Raw genomic sequence first — 22,171 nt, 5'->3', positions numbered from 1 at the left:
GTTAGTGAAATTACAAGATTAAGGCCAAAACCAGAATACATTTCATAAACTTTAACAAGTATTGATTAAACAAGACCTTTTAAGCACTTTTGGAGGCTTGGATAATTCATCATACACAGCTGTAAGTTTACTGTGCTTCAATCTTTTCTTCAGTCTCGTCTTCTTTTTCTTGGGATAAACGATGTAACTAATGCCAGCTTTTTTAGATGCTTCAATGAGAGAGAGAGACAGATCTCTCAAACTGCTTCTGTCTTGAATGTTATCTAAGATGGTATCTATATTTTCTTTCTCAGAGGGTTCTTCAGTTTGATTTTGCTGAGCCGTCCAATCCTCCAACTGCTTTGCTTTCTGAAATACAATGTCTTTTATATTGCTTTGCATGTCATCCTTAATCTCTATTGGCGTTGTGGCCTCCTCCTCCTTCTTCAATTCAACTGCAGATTTTACTCTCTTATTAGCAAGGAAACAAAGATAGAAAAACTTAAAATCAATTTAGTTGCTAGATGCTTTAAACTAATTCAGTTACAATTATTATTCATGTAGTTTGGTCACTTACTGAAAATTTTAAATTGTATTCTTGATGTTTTTCAAAGTCAGCTTATAAAGTTAATAATAGGTTGGTTAAAGCAAAGTACAATAGTTTGGTTATGTGCCATTTTGTTAGCTACATAAAAATAACACTATAAAGTAGATATACATTAACTGTTTTTTATATAAACTGTTATTTTATATATTCTTAATTAAAAGAGAATGCTCTTTACATATTCAAATAAAGTACATACTCTTTTAACTAAAAAATTGGTAGAATGGGTAAAAAATATTAAAGTGCTTTATCCTATAAAACCAATTTGTGGGCCTATTTTCAAAAGCATTTTAACAACACTGAATTTCTATACAACAGTATTCAAGTATCTTCTAAAATAATTTTCGATACTTATAAGCTTAAGAACAGAATTCCAGCCTAATATTTCTTTTATCTAATCATCAAAGAATCAACTTTACTTTTAATATCAATATAATAATATACCAACAATTATAAATAATTTGCAATAACTATGTATTAGTACTTGAAATTCTAAAAACTCATTATTAATAAGAGATTAGTTCTAATCCTTTGATATAGCATTTCCAGCTTATTGAGCCACTATCAGTAACTTAACTGCATTTAAGTTTGTTAATAAATAATAATTTGCTATACAAATGTTTTTCTTTATTGTGAAGTTAGGCCCAAATTCCAAACATAACAATTTCACACAAGCTAGTTGTATTCTTTAAGATACCCTAAAGTATAATAGAAATATTGACCCTCTATAACTTACCATACTTCCCCCATCTCAAGAAACTATATGTAACTCACTACGTAATTAAAATAGAGAATAGGGTTATACATAGACTATAGAATATATGTATGTATAATATAGGTATATATCAAGAAATACAGACACATGTGTATGAAAGTGTGATTATATATAATCAATCTGTGGAAAGCATGTGCCTGAAAAAGAAGTAGAACATAAGATACTCATATTTCCCCTTGCTGACTATATATGAATTACACAGAGAGGCCATATGCAGCTCTGTCAAACACTCAGGAAGGAACCACTGACAGAATCTATAATTATAAAGCAGAGCAGAGTGGGTTTGGGGTTCTTTCCCACCTTTACTAAAATATTATGTAAAATATTATATAATGTTATGTTATATTTCATAATACTATGTAATATTTGGGTTTGGGGTTCTTTCCCACCTTTACGGAAATATTATGTAAATATTACATAATATTATATTATATTACATAATATTATATAATAAAAATATTACAAAAAACATATGTAAGTTTAAGGTATACAATGTGATGATATGATACATGTATATATTATGAAATGGTTACTACAATAAGGTTAGTTAACACCTCCATCCCCTCACATAATTACTATTGTTTTTGTGTGGAGATAACACTTAAGATCTATTCTCTTTACAACTTTCAAGTATATACAGTGTTGTTATAGTCACCATGCTGTACATTAGAACCCCATAATTTATGTGTCCTATAACTGAAAGTTTGTACCCTCTGACCAACATCTCAATCCTCTCCTTTCCACTGTAGCCCCACTGCCCATTCTATGTTTCTGTAAGTTCAGCTTTTTTAGATCTCTCATATAAATGAGAACAGAAAGTATTTGTATTTCTCTGTCATGTTGCATAGTGTCCTAGGGTCCAGCCATGTACTAACAAAAGGTAAAATTTCCTTCTTTTTTATAGTTATATTCCATTATTTATATATGTGTATTTAACACACACACACACACACACACACAGGCACTACAAGAAAAGAGAACTGTAGCCCAATATCCCTGATTAGTAAAACTGGAAAATACTAGCAAATGTAATTCAACAGCACATTAAAAGGATCATACAACATTGGTCATATGGGATTTATCCCTCAGATGCAAACATCACAAACGAATAAATGTGACATATCATATCAACAGAATGAAAGATAGAGACCATGTATGATTGTTTTAATAGATATAGATAAAGCATTTGACAAAATTCAACATTCTCACATGATAAAAACTCTTAACAGATTTGGTATAGAAGGAATATACCTCAACATAATAAGGTCCGTATATGACAAACCCACAGCTAAAATTAGGATCAGCAGTAAAAGACTGAAAACTTTCCTGCTAAGATCAGGAACAAAAATACTCACTCTTGCTACTTAGTATTGGAAGTCTTAGCCAAAGCAATCTGGAAAACAGGCACCCAAATTAGAAAGAAAGTAGTAAAAACTGTCTCAATTTTACTTACAAATGACATAATCTTATATAGACAGAACTCCAAAGACTCTCTACTCTATTAGAACTAATCAATGAATTCGGTAAACTTGTAGGTTACAAAATCAACATACAAGTCAGTTGCATTTCTCTACACTAACAGTGAATTATCTGAAAAAGAAATGAAGAAACTCCATTTATAATAGCATCTAAAATAATAAAATTAGTTAGGAATAAATTTACTCAAAGAGGTGAAGGATTTGTATACTGAAAATTAGAATACAATGATGAAAGTGAGGAAGACACAAATAAATGAAAGATATTTCATCCTTATTAATCAGAAAGATTAGTCTTTTAAAATGTCCACACTACCAAAGCCATTAATAGATTCAATACAATCCCTAACAAAATTCCAATGTCACTTTTCACAGAAATAACAAAAATAATCCTAAAATTCATATGGAACCACAAAAGACACTGAATAGTCAAAGCATTCCTGAGAAAGAACAAAGGTGGAGGTTTCACAATTCCAAAATTCGAATTTTATTACAAAACTATAGTAATCAAAACAGTATGATACTGGCATAAAAACAAACACATAGACTAGCAGAACAGAATCAAGAGTCTAGAAATACCCCATGCATATATGGTCAACTAATATTTGACAAAGAAGCCAAAACACTCAATGAGGAAATGACAGTCCCCAATAAATTATGTTGAGAAAACTGGATATTCAAATGCAAAAGAATGAAATTTCCTATTTCACAATATTCACAAAAATTAATTCAAAATAAAGATTTAAATTTTAATTCTTAAACAATAAAACTACTATAAGAAGACACAGGGAAAAGCTCTTTGATATTGGCCATGGTGATGCTTTTTTTGCTACAACACCAAAAGTACAAACAGCAAAAGCAAAAATAAGCAAGTGGGACTACATCAAGTTAAAAAGCTTCCGCACAGCAAAATAAACAATCAGCAAAATGAAAAGGCAACCTATAAAATGGGAAAAATATTTGCAAACCATTTATTTGATAAGGGATTAATATCCAAAATACATAAGGAATTCTTATAACTCAATAGGAAAAAAATTTAAAAATCCAACCAAAAAATGGTCAGGGAAACTGAATAGGGATTTGTTTTCAAAAGACATACAAATGTTCAATGGGTGTTCATAAAAAGATGTTCAACATCACTAATCATCAGGGAAATGCAACTCAAAATCACAATGAGGGGGCACCTGGGTGTCTCAATCAGTTAAGTGTCTGCACTTAACTGGAAACAGATTCAACTGTCCTTGGACACAGGGAAAAAAAAAAAAAAGCCATGGTTTTTTTTTTTAAGATTTTAATTATTTATTTGATAGAGATCACAAGTAGGCAGAGAGACAGGCAGGGGGGGGGGGGGAGCACCTGGGTGTCTCAATCAGTTAAGTGTCAAGTCATGATCCCAGGGTCCTGTGATAGAGCCCTGCATCAGGCTCCCTGCTCAGCAGCTTCTCCCTCTGCTCTCTGCTCTCGCTCTCTCTTGCTATCTCTGTCTCTGTCTCTCTCTTTCCCTCTCTCTCTCTCAAATAAATAAAATTTAAAAAAATAACACACACACACAGTGAGAAATCACCTCAAACCTGTTAGGATGGCTATTATAGGGAGGGGTTCCCATCCAAGACGACAACACAGCAAAACCCTGAACTAATTTTCTCCACAGAACACACCTAATTATACCTTTTTACAGAATAATTTCTCCTGAAGAACTGAAGGTCATCTGAACAGCTTCTGAGTAATCAAAGACAGAATAACAAAAAAAGAATAGCAAGAGAGATAGAGACATGGTAACAGAGGGACCCTCCACCCCTGATCCTGCAAACAGCAGTGAAGAGGGATAATACTGAGGAACTGGAAACAGATTCAACTGTCCTTGGACACAGGGGAAAAAAAAAAAAAAAGCCATGGTTTTTTTTTTTTAAGATTTTAATTATTTATTTGATAGAGATGACAAGTAGGCAGAGAGACAGGCAGAGAGAGGGGGGCGGGGAGCAGGCTCCCCACTGAGCAGACAGCCTGATGTGGGGCTCAATCCCAGGACTCTGAGATCATGACCTGAGCTGAAGGCAGAGGCTTTAACCCATTGAGCCATCCAGGCTCCCCAAAAGCCATGGTTTAAAAGAGCAACTAACATATAAGACAACACTGGAACTCTACCAAATGGAGGAGGAGATTTGGCAAGTTCTCCACGTCAGAGGAACTAGAGAACAACACAGTTTCCATCCATCCTCCACCTTAAAAGCCAATCCAGGAGCAGAGTCTGGATACCATAACTGATGAGTCCCGTCATTACAGTGAGCTTATTATCTCAGTAAGCCCAAGGTCCACAAGTCCACACCAGCTCCTGTGGTGCTAGGGAACAAAAAATAAACCAGGATTTTTGTTTGTTTTAGTTTTTTTTTTTCATTAATTTTTATCTTTTTATCATTTTTTATTTGTCTCGTTTTGCCTTTATTTTTGTCCTTTTGGGGTTTTTTTCCTTCTTTTTTTCTTCTCTCTTCTTTTTTCTTTTGTTATTTTCTTTTGTTATTTTATTATTATTTTCTTCTTTCTGTAAAGAGCCATGGTTTAAAAGAACAACTGGCATATATAGTCACAGATACAGGCAGCCAGCAAAAGCCACCAACCATACAGAGTCAACACAGGGAACACTGTACACAAGACCACTCCTTCAAGTTTAGAAGTAGCTGTTCCACCTAGTCCATAGAAACAAAGGCAGAAAGTCAAGCAAAATGGGGAGACAGAGGAATATGCTCCAAAAGAAAGAACAACAACAACCAAAAAAAAAAAACCTCTGAAAAATAAATAAATGAAACAGAGATAAGCAATATGCCTGATGAAGAATTTAAAGAAATGATCCTGGGGCACCTGAGTGTCCCAGTTGTTATGCCTCTGCCTTCAGTTCAGGTCATGATCCCAGCATCCTGGGATAGAGCCCTGCATCAGGCTCCCTGCTCAGCGGGAAGCCTGCTTCTCCCTCTCCCACTCCTCCTGCTTGTGTTCCCATTTGCTGTGTCTCTCTCTGTCAAATAAATAAGTAAAATCTTTAAAAAAAAAAAAAAAGACATAAGAATATTACGAATAAAAAGATGTAAAATATAGCAACTTATGGGATGCCTGGGTGGCTCAGTTGGTTGGGCAGCTGCCTTCAGTTCAGGTCATGATCCCAGCATCCTGGGATCGAGTCCCACATCGGGCTCCTTGCTCCGCAGGGAGCCTGCTTCTCCCTCTGACTCTGCCTTCCACTCTGCCTGTGCTTGCTCTCGCTCGCTCTCTCTCTGACAAATAAATAAATAAAATCTTTAAAAAAATATATAGCAACTTATGCATAAAATGTACAGGAGGGAGTAAAAGGGGAAAAGAAAGATGTTATTTTCTTTTTCTGTTTTTTGTTTGTTTGGATTTTTGTTGTTGTTGTTGTTGTCACTTTTCCAGAATGTGCTTGAAATTAAATGGCCATCAAATTGCTACTTACTTTGGGTATTATATATGAACCTAATGGTAACCACAAACCCAAAACCTGTAACAGATACACAAAAAACAAAGAAGTAGAATAGCTAGTATAAAAAAGACAAGGGATACCAAGTGCTGGCAAAGCTATGGGGAAAAGGGAAAATTGTACACTATTGATGGAAATGTAAATTGGTATAGCCACAGCAGAAAACAGTATGGAGGTTCCTCAAAGACTTAAAACTAGAACTACCCAAATCCAATCCCACTTCTAGGTACATACCCAGAATATAGCAAAGGAAACAAAGTCAGGATCTTAAAGAGATATCTTCACGCTCTTATTTCTTATAGCATTAGTCACAATAGTTAAGATAAAGAAACAACCTAAGTGCTCATCAATGAATGAATGGATAAATAAAATGTTATATATATATATATATATATATATATATATATACATATATATATATATACATATGTGTATGTGTGTGTGTGTATATATATATATATATATACATATGCACACACACACACTAGAATATTATTCAGCCATTTAAAAAAATGATATTCTGCCTTTTGCAATAACATAGATGGACCCTGAGGATATCACATTAAGTAAAATAAATAAGTTAAATAAGTCAGACTGTGAAAGACAAATACTACATGATCTCACTTATATGTGGCATCTTAAAAACAAAAACAACAACTTGTAGGTACAGAAAATAGACTGGTGCTTGCCAAAGGCCAGGAGTAGATGATGGATTAAATGGGTAATAATGGCCAAAAGGTACAAAATTCCATTATAAAATAAATAAGTCCTGCAGGTGTGACTATACTTAAAATATTGTATTGTATATTTGAAACTTGCTAAGAGAGTAGAAGGTTCTCATCAAAAGAAAAAAAAATGTGTAACTGTGTGTGGTGATAGATGTTAACTAAACTTACATCAGTGGTCATATTGCAATACATACAAATACTGAATCATTATGTTGTACACTTGAAACTAATAAAATGCTATATGTCAATTATGGGCCAATAAAAATATCTTAAGGATAGTGTGATTGTACAGGGATATAAAACAGAGGAATCAAAAGGTCAGTAAGAAAATAGAATGTCAGAAATGACATAGGAAGCAGGCTAACGTGAAGCAGGTTAAAAGCAAGTTACAAGCAAGTAAAAAAGAATTAAAAGATTTATAAGATTTCAGAGAGAAAAAAAAGCCGGAAGCTAGTTGTCAATGCCATGGAAGGTAAGAACCAGCTTCTTCAAAAAGCCTGTGGATTATTGGTGCAGAGGAAAGTACATTGCATTTAGTAAGGGGGGTGTGGGTTGAAGTTCTAGTCCTGCCACTTATCACTTTCTGACCTTTGTTTTTTCACACATAAAACAAGGATAATATCTGTCTTGCCTTCCTTCTCTCAGAATGTAGTGAAGCTCAAGGCCAGACTGGAATAGTGTCCATAAAGTGCTTTGAAATTGTGAGCCCAATACAAATGTAGGTCAATATTATAATGACTTGACTTATACCAGGTTAAGTCAAACTATGAACATAAGATACCAAAAGCTGCCAACAATCTCAAGTTGGCACCACCAAACCAGTTTAACAGGAGCTACCAAATACACACTTGAACCCAAACTTTTCATCAATTCTCAATGAATCAACTGACTAGATTATTTCAGGAAAGCAAACAAACAAACAAAGAAACCATCAATAGTGACTATTACTGGAAATATAAACATTTCTCTTGAATAATAAAAACTAAGAATTATCATACCTTTAACTGTGGCAATGGTGTACTGAAACATTTTTGAATATTTTCAAAGGATGCAGATTTTCTTAGGGAAAAAAACTGAAATAATCAAATGATAAAAATTCATTGACTATAGATACTATTTGGTAAAGTAAAATATGACAATTGATTAATGATAACTGCTTAGTTAAATTAATGAAATGCAGAATGCTAATTAAAATATACATTCTAATTGATATTGAAGTCACTGACTTCACAGAGAGGAGCAGAACTGAAAATCCATCTATTAATTAGAAAACTGTATAATAATAGAAATTATTTTATTTTTTAAAATTCAACTTGATACAACAAAACTCACCGAAGTGTTCTGGTTGGTGCAAGTAGCACAGGTATGTATAAATCTGCCATGAATATCCTGACCCATGAATCTCCTTAGTACTGAGGCTACACTAGTGGGACATGAAGCAGCTACTGTCCTCTGAACAGTCAGCTCTAATTATGAGCAACCTCAACATTTTACTCCACCAGACCATACAAATAACATCACTTGTCATGGGAGGTATTATGCTGAAAGAGCTAGGAAATACTACTTTACTAGATAGTGTAGAAAGTACAGGGGAAAAAATTGACATGTCCCATGTCCTCAACCAATATAATGGTGGAAACAGAAAGAATAGAAATAACTGTAATCCAAAGCAGCTGTGACACTGACTGAAGATGGCATGAATGGATCCGGTGTGAAGAGAACATAGGGGAGGGAGAAATCAATTCTCAATGGGATGGGACCTCAATAGACTGGCAGGAAGAGGTAGCACGAGGCTTGCCTGTGAATGGTAGCAACATTTCTGTAGACTGAGAAAGAGCTGAGAATATTCCAGGCCAAGGAAACAGCCTAAACAAGCCCAGAGAAACGTTAAAAGGCAAGGGATTTTAGTCTCCAAAGACTTGGGTGCAGGCAGAGTAGAGAGCATGTGGAGGTGCCACAAAAGCAGAAAATAATGGGAGGTAAGACAGAAAGCATAGTTGAGGCCAGGCTATAAGGCTCAGTGAAGCACCTGACTTTATTTGGGAGGTGGAGTTACTCAGTTTGAGACATGAGTGACATAGGATTGGAAGAACTGGAAGAAGCAGCTACTAGAAATGAGAATATGTGACAGGTAGGTGTGAGTAGTGTTACTACAATAGTCCAGAAAGTATAAATGGCATTCCAAACTAGAAAGGGACATTCATTGGTTCAGTAATTTTTTTTATACAATGGTTACTGCTTTCGGTGATATGGATAAAACAGTGATGAAGACTGCTATGATGCCAGGCTGGTGAGGAATAAAAAAAGTGAAACACACTTAAGAATGAATACTTAGTAAGTAAAAAAGTGATCTATATTAATTAGAAACATTATCTCCTCCCCCAAAAAAGTATCACCTAACTGTATGGGGGATAAAGTAGGGGCATAGACATCTTTATAACCTAATTAACTGACTAGAATAGGATTTGATTTGTCCCATGGCACTGAGACTGTGCCATTCAGCATCCCAAGATATCACCAAGGGGAGAAGGGGTCTGAAGGCACTAATGAAAGAAAAATAAAACTGTTTCTTATTTGTCTCCCATAAAGTTCAAGACACATATTAAACCAGTTATATATACTTTATACTTTACTTCTTCTCTCAATCACTATCTCTTTTCTCTCCAATTATGTTTATTACTTAATTAGCTTACTTGATTACACTACAAAGATAACAAAGCCATGAGCATGAGTCTAATCACCACGTAGAAAATCCAGTTTTACTTTTTCATGGCCAAAACCAATCAATTGGGTCTAAACATTCACAGACATGTTTCTTGAATCATATAAGACCTAGGCAAAGTACAAGACCAGAAATTTTCAAAATTTTAAGAAAATCATATATTCTGCTATTACTTAGTAAATAACTTCTTCTAAGCGTCACAAAGACAACAAACATACTTGAAAAAGAGGATATATGTCCTCAGCAAAGATACCAGTAGTGAATGTTCTGAGGCATTTCCCTAAGGAAGCACCAAGAAATAATTTTCAGAAGTACTAGAAATAATATATCTGAGCTATTGGCAGATAAAGCAATCAACCCACAATTTAGAATAAAAATTGTACATACCCTAGTACTTCTGCTATGCTGATTTAAAATAACGACACTTTCCTTGCTTTCAGCTGAAAATCTCTCAGTTAAAATTCTGCTTGTTTGAATACTCTGTAATAAAAAGATAACAGTTTTAAATTATACTTTAAAAAGCTTATGATCATTGTTACTTCATAGTGCCTTTATTACCAAAAGAGAAACGTATGGAAAAAGTAGAATTATAGACAACACTTACCAGAGATACATCAAAAGTTCAGCTATAATAGGCTTAGTATTTAGCCTAAACCCACAATTTGGCTTTCATGTTGGCCATTAGCCAAATAGATACTTCTACCTTACTTCTGGTATCACTAATCTTAGAAGCAATCAATTATACCATGATCTCATAGCTTGGCATTGAATCTATTTAGTATATCAATATCAGAATTATGAATAAGACTTATTTGCATTCATTGTCAATATAGAACTATTTACTGTCAAATACAGGTAATCATTCTAAATTTTTATTGGAGTGAAAATCTCACTAAATGTTTATAATTCAAACTCCACCAATTAAGTTATATATGTATATTTATTGTTGTAAGGGTAAACTGCTGCAATCATTACAATTATTATTAAATGTGTTATCCTTCTATCTTATAATCAGTGATTTGGCTACATAGAAACAACTAGAAGATCTAAGTTTGACATCTGGTGTATTTATGATGAATTAAATCATGCTGCTACCTTGCTTAAATGTTTAGGTCTCAAACTTGCTTAAATGTTTAGGTCTCAAACAAATAACATTTCAAATTTAAAAAATATTTATTCAGTAGAAAAATTAGCTTTTAAAAAATACCATGAAATTATCACTGAGAATGGAACAGATATGGAAAAGTCTGTGGGTAATTTAGGAATCACCAGCATTGATTTTTATTCATGTTCCATTATATTTTTATAATGTAGCTATAGCGCAGTGTAAGGTAAGACAACTATTAAAGCAGAAGGATACTTGGTCACTGTTATTCTTCAAAGATAAACTACGTGACTCACATGAGATTTTGGAACTATTTTGTCATATGTTTATACAAAATATTCAAATATGACAGAATAACAACTATTGTATATTTAAGGAAATGCTTTTAACAATAAGAAGGACAAAAGCCTTAATACTGTATTTTGCAGATATCAAAATAGTAAAACATACTAATAATCAGTGGTCACTTTTTTCTCTTTTAGTTTCTTTTTTTTTTCTTTCTTTTTTTTTTTTTTTTTTAAGAGAGAGATGGAGAGATAGAGAGTGGCGGAGAGAGAGGGAGAGAGAGTCTCAAGCAGACTTCATGCCCAGGGCAGAGCCCATCGTTGAGTCTCAATCTCACAACCCTGAGATCATAACCTGAGCTGAAATCAAGAATCAAATGGTTAGGGGCACCTGGGTGGCCCAGTGGGTTAAGCCACTGCCTTCAGCTCAGGTCATGATCTCAATGTCCTGGGATTGAGCCCCACATCAGGCTCTCTGCTCAGCAAGGAACCTGCTTCCCCTTCTCTCTCTGCCTGCCTCTCCGCCTACTTGTGATCCCTCTCTCTATCAAATAAATAAGTAAAATATTTTAAAAAATTATTTAAAGAATCAAATACTTAACTGACTGAGCCACCCAGGTGCCCCAATGGTTGCTTTTTTAAAAGAGAACATGGTTCATATGGTAGGTTCTTGGAACCTACCAAGATATTGGCCAAACTAATGTGTCTTGAGAGAGAAACTATTGTTTATATGATATCTGATGTAAAAATCCTCCTGCTCTACTCCATAGATATTGCAAAAACTGGTATTCACTCAATAAAAGTTGGGATGCAGGTAGAAATGGAACCAGTTTTGCTACTTTAAAAGTCTATTATGACTCTGCTTCTAATTATGGCAGACTAAGTAATTCTACTGAAGAAAACTAAGAAATCTACTTATACTACAAAAAAATACAATCTTCAAAGCATCAAAAAGTTAACATGATGATGAAGAAATAGTAAGCCAAAATCTAAGAAAATTCAAGAACCTGGAAAAGTAAGCCCAATATTCAAGATGCTTTTGTTCTCATATTTACCAAAGCAACTGCAAGTCTGAGCTGCAAACTGACTTCTTGGGGCAAAGGTGAGAGAAATTGAAGCCCAGAACCTACCTAAGGTGTGGAGACTGATTTACTTATATATATTTACATATATGTAATATATTGTATAATATTGTACATATAAAAAATATGCAAGTATCCAAGGCTACAGGGATGCTACACCCCCAGATTAAGAGTGAATAGAAGTAGGCATGCCTTGCTGGCTTAGTCAGTAGAGCATGTGACTTGTGACCTCAAGAGATCAAGTCCTGAGCTCAAGATCCATGTTGGATGTGGAGCAAATCTCTAAAAAAAAAAGAATCAGTGGAAGTAAACCAACCTTTGTGTAGACTTTCAACCTGAGTTCCATCACAAGGGTGGCCAAAGAAACTCAAGTTTCAACCTTTGACTAAGACTATTTCTGAATCCTAAGAATCCCAGGTTCTAACAAAAAATTTCTCTGAAGAAAGAAATTGTCATTCTTGGTCTCAAATCTCTCCTAAAAGTAATGTTTTAAATATAATAATAAAAATTTAAAGACAGACAGGTACATAAAGAAATAAAATGCCAGAACAAAATATATTTGGAAAAAAAATAAGTATTCTAAAAAGAAAAACACAAAAGTAAATTAAAAAATAGAGTAAACAAGTTTAACAGTAGCTTAGACACACCTGAAGAAAGAACTAATTGACTTGAACTATAAGATAGATCAGAAGGAAAATTATCCTGTATCCAGCATCAAGAGGAAAAAGGTACCTAATACTTATAGATTAAAGTCCCAAAAATTGACAGAGAGAATGAGCAGAGGCAACATTTGAAGAGATAGTGATTAAAAATTCTCCATAGTTGATGAAAGACATCCAATCACATATTCAAAAATCCCAATGATTCCAAAGCATAAATTAAAAAAAAAATAATCTTCAGCTAGCCACATCATAATGAAAATAGGGAAGAAAAGAGAAAAATTTAAAAGTAGCCAGTTTGGGAGGAAGAAAGGAATCTACTCTCCTTGAAAAATATTCATATTTAAGACTTACTTCCCAGGGGCACCTGGGTGGTTCAGTGGGTTTAAAGCTTTTGCCTTCAGCTCAGGTCATGATCCCAGTCCTGAGATTGAGCCCCGCATCAGGCTCTCTGCTCAGTGGGGAGCCTACTCCACCCCCCCGCCTGCCTTTCCGTCTACTTGTGATCTCTGTCAAATAAATAAATAAAATCTTTTTTTTAAAATTAAAAAAAAAGACTTATTTCCCAACAGCAACAGTGGGTGGTAAAGAATATTAGAATATCATTAGTGTGCTAAGATAAACTATCTTCAAGACACATCATACATCCATATGTAAGATACATCATACATACATACATCTTGAGAGAGGTATAATCTCTCTCAAGAATGAGTTAATTAAAGACATTTGAAACAGAAAAATCAATATTTTCACTAATTGCAGACTTCCCACTTCTCTTAAAACAAATTCTAAAGTATATGTTTTAGGCAAAAAATAAAATGACTTCAGACAATGTTCTGAAATGCTAGGGGGAAAAAAAGAAAAGAAAAAAAGAAAGGGATAAGCTTATGGATAAAAATACAAGAAATATTGTATAAAATTATAACAACAATGTATTGAGTGTTTTTAAAGATAAAGATCTAAAAATATAATGAAATAAAAACATATCAAGTCAAGAAGGGGTAAATGGAATTGAAAGGTTTTAAAGTCATTGTATTTTCCTGGAAGACTACAAAGGTACTGATGAACATAAGATTGTAAGTTAAAGATGTCTATTTAGGGAAACCACCATAAGAATAAGAAATAGTATATATACTTCCAAAATAGGGATAATAAAACAAAATTTATCAAAATAGTTGAAAAAGTAAAAATAAAACCAGAGTATATTGTATTTAGACCACTGATTTTTTTAAAAAAAGGAACAACAAAAGTTAAATTAAGAAAAATAATAAAAGAATAAAACAAACAAAGGCAGTGTCAATAAAAAACATGAATAATATGTCAAGATAAAATTAAAAACACCAGTAATCACAATATATATAAACATGGTAAATTTACCTTTAGAACACAGGGCACACAAACCTTTGTATCTACATACCATTTCCCATTCAAAGGAAATTTTGAACAAAGGATTCTTTGAACAAAAGTCTGGTTCCAGTTGGGATGCATGAAAAGTGTCCTGGGCCATCTTTTTATGCCAGAAAGTCCTTTTGGATCTTTTTTCCTCTAGACCTTAGGTATGAATAACCACCAGCAGGGACTTACTTTTGGACCATCTTTCTAATGGGTTACTCCATCACCACCAGCTGTAACCACTCCCAATTATAAACCAATTTTAGTCCTGCTACGATTCTTATTTCTGTTCAGAAACTTCTGTCTACTCTAAATTCCCTGTACTCACATTTTCTAAATACAAACAGAGAAAAATACATGCTTCTACTTTATAAACATAGGGTTTGGAAAATATTGCACTCTTTATTTACAGTATAATGAATAATATTTCATATTACTTGTATTGCCCCCAAGCTGGGCCATTTCCATTAGAAGAAGATACAACCAGTGGAGGCTACAGAGAGAGGAAGTTGTAGGAAACCTTCAGACCATGATGTAGTCTGACACCTGTGAAAGGGGAAGATAGAGGAAGGAGTGAGAAGGAAGAGCTTCAGATCACAAAGCAGTTCTGAGATTCAGCCAGACAGATGGAAAAGTTCCTGAGCCAAAGCCTCCTGTTGAAACAATCCCACATCAAGGAGGTATGGGTCACCTCTAGCAAACCCCTTGTGCTCACTCATTGACTAGGAGAAGCCCAGAGGGAAAATGACCTTAGAGTGAATGCCTTGATAGATCTACAAGACAGCAGCTGGAGGCTGGCAGTCAAGTATGCTTATGTCAACAGATTCTTGAAGGAGATGGGAGCATCACATTTGCATGGATGCCATACCTACTTCTGCAAATTAGTATTCACCAATCTTACACTAAGGCAATCTTTTATATACTTTACATTATGAACCTTTTCATTTTAGCCCACTACATATTTTTCCCCAAAAAACATTATCTTCTCAAATAAATAAAAGGTTTAAGCTATACTTAAGTAAAGGAAATGCAAATATACACAAAACTGTTCAAGACTTAAATTACACATGTACTTTGACCAAGAATTCTAAATAGAAAAATATACATATGTATACAAAGATATATGTGCACATATGGTTTGTGGGAAGGTTGTCTTTCTTTTGTTTTTTGTTTGTTCTTTATGATGCAGCCTCAGCTGAGATCCTAACTAAAACCACGTAGAGAGATTGAGCCAGAACCTCCCAGTTAGTCTAGAAACTGTGGATTCCAGATCCTCGGAAACTGTTTTGTGATAATAATAGTTTGCTGTTTTAAACTGCTAAATTTGGGGATAATTTGATTTGCAGCAATGAATAATTAATATACCCTTTAAAACTGGGTTAGTGGCTTTTAGCACCAAGAAGAAGTAAAGAAAACGGGTAACAGAACAAATGGGAAAAAGGGGACTTTTTCTGAATGGGGACATAATTAGTACCTCTCTGGGTTCGTAGGAGAGTCAAATGAGATAATACACGTGAAGTGGCTGGCACAGTGGCTGGCTCATAGTAAATAATAAATGAGAATCGAAGTATGTTTTAAGCAAAAAAACTCAAGATGCAGAATAATATATATTATATTATTCCACACATGTACATTAATTTCCCCACACTTGCATTACATAAATGAAAAAAAAATGTCTGAAAGGATATACACACTGCACTTAATATTAGTAAACTTCAGAGAGAAGAGAACTGGGAAGGGACAGCATTCAAGGTAGGGAGTGCTCTCTATGTCATGTACAGCTGTATCATTTGAATTTTTTCTCCACTTAAGTATTCATATATTACTTGTGCAAGTTCTTAAGTAATTTTAATTGGCCTTGTTACTCGGAACAGCAAAAGCAATAATATTGTTAAAGAAATTAGTAGTGGTTTAACAAGAGGGAGAATAAATAAATAAAATTTTTAAAAGATAGAAACCACAAATTAATAATAATAATAATTAGTAGTAGTAGTAGCAGTAGTAGTAAATAGTAGTAGTAGTAGACCAAATTAACCATATACCACTTACACAGCTCCTCTGAAACCAAATAAAAACAAAGAAAAACAGCAAAGGATTATAATGGAAATATTCCTGAATACAAACAGAAAAGAACACAAGGCTAGCCATATTACAATAGAATTCCAGCATTAAAAGAGCCAAAGTTGGTCATTTAAAATTGATGAGACGGAATTCATAAAAACGGTAAAACATTACTAAATTCATAATAAGGATAAAACAGCTTCTAATCACAAAGAAGAACTACTGGTAACACGTGAAGAAATAGGTAAGACTCAATTGCTAAAAATCCCCAACAGTGTTTTTTATTTATTTTTTTAAGTTTATTTATTTTTTAGTAATCTCTACATCCAACGGAGCTTAAATGCATAACTCCAAGAGCAAGAGTTGCATCCTCTTCCAACTGAGCCAGCCAGGCGTCTCTACATACACAGTGTTTTATAGATCAAACAAAAGATGAAGAGAGCAAGATGGCGGAGGAGTAGCAGACTGAAATGACATCAGATCCCAGGAGTTCAGCTAGATAGTTATCAAACCATTCTGAACACCTACAAACGCAACAGGAGATAGAAGAGAAGAAGAGCAGCAATTCTAGGAATAAAAAATCGACCACTTCCTGAAAGGTAGGACATGCAGAGAAGTGAATTTGAAGCCATGGGAAGATAAACTGGGTGGGGGAGTGGGCAGCGACTCCCGGCAAGCAGCAGAGCAATGGAGCACAAAATCAGAACTTTAGAAATTTGCTCCAGTGAAGGACATTACTCCAGAGGCTAAATGGGGGTGGAGCCCTCGCGGGGACATTGTGGTCTCACATCCCGCAGGGTCACAGAAAGATTGGGGGAGTCTGAGTGTGGCAGAGCTGTCAGGTATCGGAGCAGGGAAGCTGACTGAAGAGACAGAGCCGAGGCATGAGCTTTCAGTTTGGGGTTACCTTAAACTGTGATCCAAGGCACAGTCGGGTCCCTGCTCTTTGGAGGAGGGTGAAACAGGTGATGGGGATTAAAGAGTATGTTTATTATATCTATCTATCTATATATAAATTATATATAATATATATATTAAATAATATATATATTATTTATTATGATGACACTGAGTAATGTATAGAATTGTTAAATCACTGTATTGTACAATTGAAACCAATATAACATTGTATGTTAACTATACTGAAATAAAATAAATATAAGAAATAAAATAAGAATAAAAAATAAAACAAATAAAAAACACTGAACCACCCAAAAATTAGAAAAGAAAAAATGCTTTTTTCAATGAGTTAAGCATAAATTATTCCAATATTCTTCTGTACATACGTTTGCAAACATTTACATCATAATGAAGATATACTTGAAAGCATATTATACTCAGTGTAGTTTCAATAAGCTAAGCACAGGATTCTTTTTTTTTTCTTTTAAGTTTTTATTTAAATTCTAGTTAGTTGACATACAATGTAATATTATAGAAAAGAAAAAATTCTAATTGTCAACCAATTACCTTCGCAAATGGTCCAAATGTTCCACTGAGTTGTTCCAAATTTTCTAGATTATTTCTATGTTATATTAATTTCAGAATATTTTTAAAAAATGAAATGCTACCCAATTAACTTTTTGAAGCAAGAATAAGCCTAATAGGAAGATCCAGTGAAGGAAATAAATGATATTACATACATATTTTACCATGAATATATATTAAAAATAAAATATTGCCGAAAAGAATTCAACATAATATTTAAGCATAATACACCATGACCAGGTAATCTAAAAAATGTAAAGATGCTTCAATATTAACATTCAGAATAGGTCAAATATGAATGTGATTCCATCCATGCCTTGGTTGCAAGGAAGGCAAGAGGTAAATTGATTTTCCATTTCAAGCAACAGCATATATGGACAGAAATTTTTAATTTAATTTTGCCTTTGACTCTATTACACTATTAACTTTCTCATATTCTGCCTATGACTTCCTCAACTACTTGTTTTATTGTTTTCTAATATGAGTTTTAGTAAGCTGCCTTAAATCCCATGCATATAAAATAACCCTAAGTACCATTAAAAGATTATGCACAATAATGTTCATCACAGAACTGTTTTAAGAGGAAAAAAAATAAAAAGGAAAAAGAAAGAGGGGAGAGAAAAGAAGGAAGAGGAAGAAAAAATTTTAGCCATAAAAGAAAATGGCCCCAAAAGTAGGCCATAATCGCCTTGCAGAAATTCTTCACCAATAATAGGTGAACTTGGTTTTCGTCTCTTGATTTTTCTAAGTTTTAAAATAATCACTATAACATAAACTGAGAGAAAACACTGCTTAAGGAAGGAAGAAAAAAACAGTGATAATCATATTGGGTGATGTTGAGCTTTTTTTAACATTAAATTAACTAAAAGTTCACTTTAAAAACCAATGACATGAAGATCTTACATATCTTGGAACTTCAGTCAAGTAAAATATTTTTTCAAAAAGAAAACAGAACAATTTTCTTGACTGGCTAAAGTAATACAGATTAAGTATAATACTATAGTACCATCTAGTCATTCTTAATTATGCCAATAGTTGTCTGACAATTTCCATAAAACTATCCAGTAAAATTTAATGTCATGATCAATTACACCATTTAATTATTAAACAACAACAAAGAAAAGTCATTCTGCAGGTTACCTCGTATTCTGGATATAGAGTTTCCTTCATAACAGATACTGGGGCAGAGAATTTGGGTGAAGTTAGACTCCAAAACAACTTCGTACATCCTGGATAAGCAGACACCTTTGAAAATAAAATAAGTCTATTAGAAACTAACAAACGATCTGTAGTTTAAAAACCCAAACTCCTATCAAAAGTATTTCTAGTGGCCCAGATAGTGAATTGATTGGTTCCACAGCCTCTGAAATTCTGGGAAAGACAACTTTTCATACCCATCGGATTAGCGATGGGTATGAAATGTCAAGTTGGCAATTCCAATTTATGCTGAGAATGTGGGGAAACTACTAGAACCACACGGGAGGCAAGCTGGCCATTCCTAGGAAAATAGAAAATGTGCATGCCATATGAACCAGTAACTTCACTTCCAGTTATATATTCTAAGAAAATTTGTATACATTTTCATGAAGAGACATGTACAAAAATATTAATATAGGGGCGCCTTGGTGGCTCAGTGGATTAAGCCTCTGCCTTTGGCTCAGGTCGTGATCTCAGGGTCCTGGGATCAAGCCCCACATCGGGTTCTTTGCTCAGCAGGGAGGCTGCTTCCCCCTCTCTCTCTGCCTGCCTCTCTGCCTACTTGTGATATCTGTCTGTAAAATGAATAAATAAAATCTTTTAAAAAATTAATATAGCTATGAAACAGCAAAAAACAAAGCTCAATCTAAATGTCCATTAATAGAAAAACAGATGAATAAAATATGACATAGTCATATAACTAATACTATAGGGCTATTCAAGCCCCAAAATTACAAACCATAGAAGGATCTTAGAAGCCTAATATTGACAGCATAATAAGGAAGTTTTAGAAAGATGGAAACAAAATAGTGTCCCTTATATAAATATCTCTAGAACACACAGAACTACAGTATTTATTGTTTAGTGTCACAAATATATCTATTAAAGTATAAAATCATGGACGAAGAAGACTGGAATTATAACAGTAACTGCTCTTAAGTAGGGAAGAAGAGAAAAAGAATTAGAAAAAAGTACAAAAGGACTTATTTTTCAGGTTTACTTTAAAAATCTAAAACAAGTATGACAAAAAGCATCAGTTCTTGATGAAGTGTCCCCAAGTGTACGTTAGTTTGGTTTCTATAATTGTTTGTTTATTCAAACTTTTTCAAAATAAAACTTAGTCAGGCATAGGTGAATTTTTAGGGAGGTGAAGTTATTCTTTTTTTTTTAAGATTTTATTTGTTTATTTGACAGACAGAGTTCACAAGTAGACAGAGAGGCAGGCAGAGAGAGAGGGGGAAGCAGGCTCCCTGCTGAGCAGAGAGCCCGATGCGGGACTCGATCCCAGGACCCTGGGATCATGACCTGAGCCAAAGGCAGCGGCTTAACCCACTGAGCCACCCAGGCACCCCATGGGAGGTTAAAAAATTCTATTTGATACTGGAATTGTGGCTATATAACATGCATTTATCAAAACTTACTGAACTTTAGAGCTCAAAGAGAGAAACTTTATGTATGTAAATTTTTTTTTGAAGATTTTATTTATTTATTTGAGAGACAGAGATCACAAGTAGGCAGAGAAGCAGGCAGAGAGAAAGGAGGAAGCAGGCTTCCCGATGAGCAGAGAGCCCGATGCGGGGCTTGATCCCAGGACCCCGGGATCATGACCTGAGCCGAAGGCAGAGGCTTTAACCCACTGAGCCACCCAGGCGCCCCTATGTATGTAAATTTTAAAAAATCATTTAGGAAATCAAGAGAAATCCCAGGGTAGAATGCAGAATGTAACAACACAATCTAACTGTATTAGAAATGTATGAAACAACCTCACTGAAGGGGTTGGGGGGAGAGTTGTTGACCTTAGTAGCTTTGGAAAAGAATATAGTTTATAAGAGTAAAGGCAAAAGAAATTGTACATAACACTGAATTTAGTTGTGAAATTGTATCTCGCAGAAATGTGGGTTAATAATTCTGATACTTCTCTACTGGAATGGAACAGTTAAGTAAATTAGATGGAAGACGGTAGAAGCCAGGGTTATCGCTATTGGATTGGAGGTTAGAGAAAAGCAAGGGAGGAGGTTGGAATGATCATGTGGTAATGGATTAGAGTTGAAGACATCAGTACAAACTCTTACTTAGCTTAATTTAGACACAGATGGTTACATATAGAAATATTTACAGGAGTTAGTATACCAAACATATTTCCTTGCTGTGTCAGCTGAGGAGGCCTGGTACCAACAAGCACACCTAATGCCTAGATCTTACTTTCTAATCACATTCTCCAGTAAAGGCAACTAGGGTTTCTTATATAACTGGCTGAGTCTATGGACTAGGGCAGGAAATACATAAGAAGAGCCTGCTTTTTTTTGTTGTTTATTTTTGTTTTGGGTTTTTTTTTAATTGTGTTATGTTAGTTGCCATTCAGTACATCATTAATTTTTGATGTAGTGTATAATTCATGTTTGCATATAACACCTACTGCTCCATGAAATCTGTGTCCTCTTTAATACCCATCACCAGGCTCACCTATCCCCGACCCCCTTCCTTCTAAAACCCTCAGTTTGTTTCCCAGAGTCCATAGTCTCTCATGGTTCATCTCCCATGATTTCTCCCCCTTCATTTTTCCCTTCTCCTAACGTCCTCCATGCTATTCCTTATGTTCCACAAGTAAGTGAAACCATACAATAATTGACTTTCTCTGAGCCTGTTTTTGAAAAAAAGTATTAAAAAGTATTAAAAATAAAAATAAATTTTAAAATCCCACAATAATGGGATATGTTAGAAGAGACATAGGGGGGCGCCTGGGTGGCTCAGTGGGTTAAAGCCTCTGCTTTTGGCTCAGGTCATATTCCCAGGGTCCTGGGATCGATCCCACATCGGGCTCTCTGCTCAGCAGGGAGCCTGCTTCCTCCTCTCTCTCTGCCTTCCTCTCTGCCTACTTATGATCTCTGTCTGTCAAGTAAATAAAATCTCAAAGAAAAAAAAAAAAGAAGAGACATAGGAGCCAACTGAAGGAACTCTTAATAACCAAAGCTCAAAATATGTTAGCAAAACAATAATAATAATAGTAGTAATAAAGTATTATTAGAATATAACTTGAAGTACAATATAACCATCCATGAGTCATACTGATACAAATAATTGAATGAATATAAGAATAGACAAATCTGTACAAATACAGATTAAATTTTTTGTTATA

The 22,171-nt window shown here is 34.3% G+C and overlaps 1 protein-coding gene across 2 annotated transcripts in view; it reads right to left on the bottom strand.

The window, feature by feature from the left end:
- TTC6 (tetratricopeptide repeat domain 6) overlaps nt 1–22,171 on the bottom strand; it is a 214,642-nt gene that overhangs the window by 66,965 nt on the left and 125,506 nt on the right. Inside the window, exons 8-11 of one of the 2 annotated variants that reach the window (XM_032344066.1) lie at nt 18,979–19,083; nt 10,158–10,250; nt 8,047–8,121; nt 77–450 (exon numbers count right to left, since the gene is read on the bottom strand). In XM_032344066.1, coding sequence (XP_032199957.1) covers nt 77–450; nt 8,047–8,121; nt 10,158–10,250; nt 18,979–19,083 — 647 coding nt within the window. Of the gene's footprint in view, nt 1–76; nt 451–8,046; nt 8,122–10,157; nt 10,251–18,978; nt 19,084–22,171 lie in introns of those variants that run through there. The other variant, XM_032344067.1, reaches the window with a different exon arrangement.

Source organism: Mustela erminea, chromosome 5, assembly GCF_009829155.1.
Source record: "Mustela erminea isolate mMusErm1 chromosome 5, mMusErm1.Pri, whole genome shotgun sequence".
Lineage (NCBI taxonomy): Eukaryota > Metazoa > Chordata > Mammalia > Carnivora > Mustelidae > Mustela > Mustela erminea.
Note: the sequence above shows the minus strand (reverse complement) of the source record. Positions and strands in the feature narration are given on the sequence as shown.